At 37.3% G+C, this 9,717-nt stretch overlaps 1 protein-coding gene across 1 annotated transcript; it reads left to right on the forward strand.

Annotated features, from left to right (window-relative positions):
• The first annotated feature begins 3,602 nt into the window (after positions 1-3,602).
• LOC136218295 (transcription factor BHLH42) lies at positions 3,603-8,131 on the forward strand. The gene is made up of 7 exons (XM_066005091.1): positions 3,603-3,944; positions 4,028-4,282; positions 5,297-5,393; positions 5,482-5,553; positions 5,624-6,167; positions 6,895-7,730; positions 7,824-8,131. Exons 1-7 carry the CDS (start codon positions 3,841-3,843, stop codon positions 7,905-7,907), a joined length of 1,992 nt encoding a protein of 663 aa, XP_065861163.1. The 5' UTR covers positions 3,603-3,840; the 3' UTR covers positions 7,908-8,131.
• The last annotated feature ends 1,586 nt before the right edge of the window (positions 8,132-9,717 follow it).

Below are 9,717 nucleotides of genomic sequence, written 5' to 3' on the forward strand. Positions count from 1 at the left end.
TAGAGTATTTTCGTTTGAATTTGACATATACATCTTATATACATCATATTAAACACATATGATATTGTATTGAGATTAAAATTGAAATAATCTAGGTCAAACCCAACACCATACTTACATGAATAAACAAAGCTTTAGCTCTTGGATTGTTCACTTGATTGTTGTTCACTTGATTGTTGTATGAAGTGTTGTAAAAAATGGAAAGAAAAAAAGAAGAGAAGAAGGAAAGTGTGGAGCAAGTGTGATGAATGAGTAATGGTGAATGTGTTTCATGGGGAAGAAGGGGGAATAAGGAAGACAAGGGTATTTTTGTCCAAATACAATGAAACTGCCTAGATTTGTAAAAAGTTGGAGAACTAGGCTAAAAACATAAATGGGTTTTAAAATATGACTAGTTTTGTAATTGTCCCAGTTATAAAATTAACAACTTAAAGTGTATAATAAGTTCATTGCAAAGTTTAGGGTGCCAAACAATAAAATTGATGAATTGAAATGTTAAAATATATATTAAGCCACACCCTTAGTGAGTAAATCTTGTATCTATTATTAGCCAAATCAAATGCGATTTTATGATAAATTACTCCAGTAATATTGAAAAACTCAATTTGACACTCACATACATACAACATGATAGAATTTGTGAGTAGTAGTCCAATGATAGTTGAGATCATTTCTACGACCGAGGTAAGACAGAAAAAGGATTAGGGAGGACTCGTGACATACGATCTACTTTAATGCTTAAGTTAACAGTGTATAGGAAGGTAAACACTAAAAAATTGAATGTGAGTTGCAAATGATGTGTGTATATACCTTGACTATGTGACGTCATGTGTTGCTTATAAGATGCCATAGGAAATTCCAGTAATCAATTTAAGATGTATGCCTTAGCTTTTCTTGAGGACATGTGTTGGTTTCTGAATGGTAGACATCAGCTGTATTTTCAAATTTTAGATATGAATTACCGTAATGGATTCAGAATACATATCATTAATACATGTGTCTTGACGGTTGCTCATCATGTCTTAGTTTGATTTGTAGACTCTCCTTACACCTTATAACCTTATTTTTTCTCGATAATGACACAGTATATATTTAATATATTTGCATGATATCAAATATATATATATATAATATAACTTATTTTTTGAACAAATATATAATATAACTTATGAATTTAGAAAATAATAGAAAACGGGAAGAACTTTTTTTTTTTTTGAAAAGTAGCAGTACCAGTATTATTCAATATCAGACAACAGAACAGCTACAAGAAAATGAGGGGGACAATGCCACTCAACACGATCAGAGCTCGAAACAACGGCCCGCGCTAAAACATGAGCCGCTGAATTAGCTGACCGTTTAACAAAAGAAATAGAGACATTACACAATGCTCGTAAAAGAATACAGCACTCAGAAACAATATCACTCAAGTATGACAGCTGAATAGTTGACATATTAATTGCATGAACCACCGACAGACAATCCGAGCGAATATCCACATTACTCAAATTATGAAGCTTTATCCATGAAAGAGCCTCACGGATTGCCATCGCTTCAACAAGAATTGGATCAAACATACCTTCCAACTTACCATGGGATGCAAAAAAGCAAAAACCAGAAACATTCCGCATTAGAAACCCGTAGGAGCAGTACCCTTCATCTGCAAACACGCCCGCATCCACGTTACACGCGGACCATCCATCCGCGGGACGTTTCCATTTCACCTCCCAAGTTTGAAGTGAACCACGAAGAGGTCGTCTGCCCTCCTGTGCAGCAGCCCAACACTCTTTCTCTCTAGCAACAAAATCGACAATTTGCCTAGCCGAGTCAGAGTGACCTTTCCAAACCACTTGATTACGATTACGCCATAGGGCCCACAAAACCCACACCACCTCAGCCAAACTCCTTATATCACCCATTCCCAAATTTGAAATTAACCATTCAAGAAAAGAAGGGATACTACACATTCGATTATCACCAAAAACACAATACCAAACCTCAACAGCAATGCTACAAGATAGAAACACATGATTTTCATTCTCACCCGGATAGTCGCAGTAAGGATAGAAATTCGCGAGATTACTATGTCGCCATTCCAAATTCGCCATTGTAGGTAAACACTGTGCAGCAAGCCGCCACACAAAATCCCTCACCTTCGGCGCAACAGGTAATTCCCAAATTCTTTTCCAGTTTATCAATGGTTGTTCAGTATGGGCAGATTGAGAGGCTTTCGCCACCCTATACCCACTCTTAACCGTATAATTCCTGTCCCTCTCGTCAATCCACAGCCAGCCATCCTCTTTAGACATATCCCGTCTTGGTATTGCATTTATCAGACGCCGGTCTCTCGGACAGAAGGATTCAAGAATATCCATATTCCATTGCCCATTTCTAGTAAGTAAAGAGTTAACAGAACCATCTCCTACAGTGAGATCAGTTATACTCTCCAAGTGAGGATCACAAAGTACAGGCAACCAACAATCATTCCATATATCAGTATTTTTCCCATTCCCAATTTTCCTTCTAAGACCAATCCTAAGAAGATCCCTCCCTCTTAGAATACTCCTCCAAATGTAAGAAGGGTTGTGGCCAACAACAGCTGATAAAAAAGTACCTGAAGGGAAGTATCTGGCCTTAAGAACCCGTGCAACCAAAGAGTCAGAATTCTGGAGAAGTCGCCACCCCTGCTTTGCGAGAAGAGCAAGGTTGAAACTCCGAAGGTCCCTGAACCCCCTGCCTCCCACTGCTTTAGCAGTACACATCTGTTTCCAATTAATCCAGAAAATACCCCGCCCCTCAGAATTAGGATTTCTCCACCAAAACCGACTAATCAGGCTATCAATTTCAGAGCAAAATTGATCCGGCATAAAGAAAACGCTCATGACATAGGTGGGAATTGACTGAATAACAGCTTTAATAAGTACCTCCTTCCCGGCACGTGACAAGAACTTCTCTTTCCAATTTGAAATTCTATCCCTAATTCGATCCTTCAAAAAACCAAAGGTCTGTAATTTACTCCTTCCGACTAGGATGGGAGCTCCTAAGTAAAGCCCGTGGTCATTTACTTCCACCACCCCCAAAGCCGCGACCACCTGAGCACGAGATTCATCCGACGTATTCCTACTAAATAGCACAGCCGATTTCTGAAAATTTACTCGCTGCCCCGACGCTCTTTCATAGCTTAGTAAACAAGATGAGTATCTCCTCGTGCTATTAGAAATCAGGAAAAAAAAAACATTATAAAAAAAAGAAATGAGAAAACATAAAAAAAAAGAAAAACATAAATGAGGAAATAGGGGAAGTTCTGGTAACTTCCATAAAAATTGGGCACACTTGCCAACGTCCAGTCTTCTTACCCCCAAATCTCAGTGTGTAAGGCCAGTCTCGTATACGTGTAATGAAGTACACGCTCCGCTAACAACATAGTCCAACTAAAAAAATTGAGATCCACGCTCCATCTTAATTAAAATGTCAGGTAGAACAACCAGTCAAGACAACATTTTTCGTGTTTAATGAGTATCTGAAATGTAAACCCTAACTACTAAGAAACCCTTTTATTTATTTATCTACTAATCTCCAGCTAACCACCCTTCCTTCAATATCTCTCCTCAAACTCATCTACTTTTATTCCGCGTACTTTTTTCTGTTATACCTTCTCTTCTTCTTCTTCTTCTCATCTTGTAATCATTGTCCTTCAAACTCTTTGATTTTTAGTTCAGATAAGGTGCTCATTTTTTCTGTCTGCTAACAACTAATCTTAGGGCACTCCTTCCTTCCTGTCTTTTATCCAGCTGACTTTTAATTGGAAGGAGTTGATCAAACTTTGTTTGGCAGCAAGAATTAATGGCTGCCCCTCCTAGTAGCCGCTTGCAGAGTATGTTACAGTCGGCGGTGCAATCAGTTCAATGGACTTATAGTCTATTTTGGCAATTATGTCCCCAACAAGGGTAAATTAATTTTCTTCTCAGAGATGATGATGATCATGGCATGAATTTCAAAATCCATTTGTTCATATATTATATATATACAGGATACTGGTATGGAGGGATGGGTATTACAATGGAGCAATAAAAACTAGAAAGACAGTGCAACCAATAGAAGTAAGTACGGAGGAATCTTGTTTACAAAGGAGCCAGCAGCTTAGAGAGCTCTACGAATCACTGTCAGCAGGAGAGACAAACCAGCCAGCAAGAAGACCTTGTGCTGCCTTGTCACCGGAGGACTTAACTGAATCAGAATGGTTCTATTTAATGTGTGTGTCTTTCTCTTTTCCTCCTGGCGTGGGGTAAGTTTATTTCACTCACTTCTTTTTTTCCAGTGGACCTCAGTTCATAAAGCTGCCACTAAAAGTAGATAAAACATGTTCCTTTTGTCTTACATTTCTTGTCATCTAGACTTACCTAGCTTATTTATCTTTACACTGTATTTCTCATGAAAATTTGTTTCAAGTTTTCCATTTTAAGTAAAAGTAGTTTAATTATTTTGTTAGAATTGTAATTCAGTGTTTGCCCATATATGAAGAGTAAAGTATGGTAGTTCAGTAAATATATAGTGTATAAAAAAAAAGCAGTAATTGAGACAGTTAGGAGCTTAAATTGATGGCAGATAAAGAGGGAGAAGTTATGAACGTGTTTGTGTTTTGTACATATAGTGGGATTGTCTTTAGTACAGGGTTAGGTGAGAATGTTGTCATTTTATTCGCAAGGAGAGCATCTTTTGTTCATAAGACCAAACTCCACTTGTTGTTTCAAAATGAAAACCAGTTAACGAATATAATCTGGAGAATCTTCCAAAAGAGTACAACTAACCCACTGGGATTTCCTTTGAACTGATACATAGCTGAAGAAGCAGTAAATTTTAATAAAATAGTGTGCTGCCTTGTTCAGAAATAAAGAGACAACTAACTAACCCACTGGGAATGCTGAATCTCTTTGGTGATTTGTTAGTTGTCTGTTTCCATGATTACATAAGTTAATGGAATTCCTAATGGTGCAACAATGCCTATAAATATAAATTCTACCTTATCTGGGTAGAAACTGTTAATGCTTCAGAAGATACCCACTTTCCCATTTTGGATACACCATCTCCCAACTAAACATATTTTAATATCTGGAATTCAATTGACGTGACCCACCGAGTTTCATGTATTTCAGGCAACTGTGAACATGACACTTACCTAATCCTCAAATCACATTCATACACTTTATCGCAATTTTTCTCCAATCTAACACTCTCACCTTTGTTGTTGTATTTTTCTTTTTTTCTCTAAAATCTATTCATATATAGTCATAACATGTAGGTTGCCCGGAAAGGCATACGCACGACGGCATCATGTTTGGCTCGCCGGTGCTAACGAGATCGACAGCAAAACATTTTCTAGGGCTATCCTTGCTAAGGTACTTATAACGCTAATTTAATGTGATTAGTTTGCAGTTGAGATTAAACATTCAATTTACTAACTTTGTTTCTCTCATGTAATATTAGAGCGCCCGCATTCAGACAGTAGTGTGCATTCCTCTTCTTGACGGTGTGGTTGAATTTGGGATAACAGAAAAGGTAACTACCATTAATTTCTTTTCAGAGATTTGAATTATCAATTCATATCGTACAGTATTTATGTGTGTAGGTTGAAGAAGACCCTGGATTTATACATCGAGTAAAGGGGTTCTTCACTGACCACCACCACCATCCACCTCCTCCGCCACCCAAACCAGCCCTCTCGGAGCACTCTACTTCCAATCCAGGAGCATCTTCAGACCACCTCCGCTTTCACTCTAATATTCCGGCAATGTACGCAGCCGCACATCCACCCAGCAATGCCGGTCAAGAGGAAGAGGATGAAGACGAGGAGGATGAAGAAGATGGCTCAGATTCTGAAGCTGAAACAGGTAGAAACATTGGCAGTGTTCCCATGGATGATCAAAATGCAATGGCTGTAACGGCGGCAATAGCAGAACCGAGTGAACTGATGCAAGTGGAAATGTCGGAGGATATCCGGCTTGGATCGCCCGATGACGGCTCAAACCATCTGGAGTCAGATATAAACTTGATTGGGTCAAGAAATCGGGTGGATCATCAAAGCCGATCCGACTCGTTTAGAGCGGAGTCGGTTAGGAGATGGGGATTGCTGCAAGACCCGTTAAGCAGTAGCTTTCAGGAAACACCTCCGGGTAATTACTCATTATCTGAAATTATTAGATCTATAATTATCACTCATCTACTAATTATCGACTGACTATATAGAAAGGTGTGCCCAATAATATACAAATAACTGAAGAGAATAAAAATTTGGGTTCAGTTGAAAATCCCACTAAATTTGGCATATTAGTAAAGAATCCGTTAAGCCATATATGTTGCTTACTTAATGTATAAAAAAAGTTACATTACTGGTTTGATTGATTCAACAGCTCATTAATTACTTATTTCTATAATTATTATCATCTAAATTCACACGTTTTAGTTATCAATATGCCTTTTCTTAACATTAAAAGTTATATTTCACGCACAAAAAAAAAAAAAAAAAAAAAAAATCAAATGTTATTAGTATATGTTTGGAGACAATAAAAAATAAAAAACATAGTAAGAAGAAAACAGATATGGTTGTCATATTTTTATATTAAGCCTCGTAATTTGTAATGCAGCTAACACGATTAATTTGAATATTGCTAGAATAGGAAAATAAAGAAATGAGCATTCTGTCAGAAGAATTGAATGCCCCCATTATGAACAATACTGATCCCAATCCATCTTGTATGGGGACTGTTGACTTTTTGACTCAATATAACACACGTGAAATGGCATTGTAGTCTTTTCTCTTTCAGATTTTGATAACAATTTCTGAAAATGTTGACTTGTGAAATATATAATTAATTAATTAGTTAAGGAATTGGTGTGCAGGAGAAGCTCCACTCCAGGAGATCGCACAAGAAGATACACATTACTCACAAACAGTTTCAACAATCCTTCAATACCAGCGCCTCCCTTGGGCCGACTCATCGTACGTTGCCTACTCAAACCAATCAGCATTCGCCAAGTGGACAAACCGGTGCGCCGATCATCTCCTCCACGTGCCCCTCGAGGGAAGCTCCCAATGGTTCCTTAAATACATCCTGTTCAGTGTCCCCTACCTCCACCACAAATACGGTGAGCGTGACGCCGACTCCGCCTCTCGCTTCCGTAAATCTGCTCCTCAAGAGGAGCTCAGTGCCAATCACGTCCTAGCGGAACGCCGGCGTCGAGAGAAGCTGAACGAGCGGTTTATAATACTCCGATCGCTGGTGCCTTTCGTTACTAAAATGGACAAGGCATCGATATTAGGGGATACAATAGAGTATGTGAAACAGCTGCGCAAAAAGATTCAGGAGCTGGAGACGCGTAACAGGCAGATGGAGATTGAACGGCGGTCGAAATCGGCGGAGCCGCCACAAAGAAGTTGGAGTTTGAAAGAACAACGGAGCGGAGTGACGGTGGAACGTGGGAGGAATGGTTCAGTACAAGATAAGAAGAAGTTGAGGATAGCGGAGGATATGAGTGGGTGCGGGAAGCAAAAGACGGTGGAAATGAATGTAGAGGTATCGATAATAGAAAGTGATGCGCTGGTGGAGCTAGAATGTGGGTACAGAGAAGGTCTGCTGCTTGATATAATGCAAATGCTGAGGGAAATAAGGATAGAAACCACCACCGTTCAATCTTCTTCCAATAATGGCGTCTTTGTAGCTGAGTTGAGAGCTAAGGTATTCTTTCTTTTTCACATAAATTACACGTGTTATTTCGAAAAAGGAGGTTGGACTAATAATGTTGGATATATTATATATGTTGACTGACAGGTAAAGGAGAATAGTACAGGAAAGAGGGTTAGCATTATGGAAGTAAAGAGGGCAATACGTCAAATAATCCCTCTAGACTCTTGACTCCTCACATTATTTGTTATAGTGATAATTATTATTATTGTAGTCGAAATGGCAGAATAGAATAGGGCATGCATGCATATATATAAATATATAAATATAAAATGGCAGCGGCAGTGCAACCAGAGTAAGTATGTATGTGTGTGTAGGATCTTTCTAACTCAAATATAATCCAAGTGTCTCATCATTCTATTACTAAAAAAAAAAAACTCTTGTCTTTCTTTCTATCATTTGCACGCACCCTTTTCTTGCTATGCAAACACTATCCAAATAATAAATCTATCACCACTCTTTTTTTATTTCAACTTCCAAAAACGCTAGCTATTAATTCAATTTATATTTTTATACTTTGAATAAATAAATTAAACTATAAATACAATTATAATATATATTATAGTATCTAAAATTAATAAATAGCCATAAAAGAAATAATAACATAAAATAATTTAATAGAGAAAAATATATGTATTTATAACATACATGATACAGATCAATGACTATAATGATGGTTATGATTTAAAAAAAAAAAAAAGTATACCCTTCACTAGTTTTATTAATAGGAAATAATCTCATCAAGCTAACACTTTTGCTCCAATAGAAGAAAATATGTTTGATTTAATAAAAGTTGTTCTTCCTTACAAAACATTAGGGATGGTCGCGGAGGGTCGGCTGATCCTCTAACTCTCCAGAAAACTCCATAGTAGGGGTGTGTTAAAATAAAAAAAATAAAATTAATTTTTTGATATAAAAAATAAAATAAAACAAAAGCATGTGAAAAGAAGAATTAAATAATTAGTATGGTTTGTAGTTCAAAGTCAAAGGATGGGTGAATCATATTGATGTAAGTGTCAAAGTCTTTGTATAGGTTTGTGGTATTTGTCCAAGATATGGTGCATTAGAATTCTTATTAAGTAGGTCTCAATTTTGAGATACATTTTGGGCGAAACAAAATATATAGTGAAGTCCAAGTCCTTTAGTTTTTTTTTTTTTTTTTATCATGTGTTTTGTGCTTTGACTCTTTATTTTATATTCTATAAACTAATTAGTTCCTCAAAATTATATATTCAGTCCTCGATAATTTTCAATTTTAGTCATTCTTCTCTAACAGAGTGGTATCAGAGACACGTTACGAGAGTCAACCTTCCGTAAAAATAATTGTATTGTCTCAAAACCGAATGTTCCAAAGACCCTATAAAAATTTCAAACGGTCTTAAACTTCCTTATCAATACCCTCAGCTCACCAAAACCAATTATTCAAGTTGGTGTATTCGAATGAAGGCGTTACTAGGATGTCATGATGTCTGGGACATTGTTGAAAAAGGCTTCATAGTCCCAGCCAATGAGGCAGTGTTGCCACAGGAAAAAAAATCGCAAAAGCGATCAAAAAGCGCTTACTCTTATCCATCAATGTTTGTATGAATTGTTCGAGAAAGTAGCCGAAGCTACCACCGTCAAACAAGCGTGGGAAATCCTACAAGTTTCTCTTCAAGGGGAGGAGAAATTTAAAAAAGTTCGTTTGCAAATGCTGAGAGGAGAATTTGAGAAGATGAGGATGAAAGAGATAGAGGCCATTAGTGATTACTCATCCCGAGTAAAATCTGTCGTAAATCAGATGCGACAGTTTGGAGAAAAAATTAAAGAGTCCAGAATTGTTGAAAAAATTCTGCGGTCACTACTACCAAAATTTGATTACATAGTAGTGGCTATGGAGGAGTCTAGAGACATCAGTGAAATGTATGTTGATGAAGTTGTAGGGTCATTACAAGCACGCGAGGAACAGTTTGAGAAACGAAAAAAAGATCCCGCAGAACAA

This window comes from Euphorbia lathyris, chromosome 2, assembly GCF_963576675.1.
Source record: "Euphorbia lathyris chromosome 2, ddEupLath1.1, whole genome shotgun sequence".
NCBI lineage: Eukaryota > Viridiplantae > Streptophyta > Magnoliopsida > Malpighiales > Euphorbiaceae > Euphorbia > Euphorbia lathyris.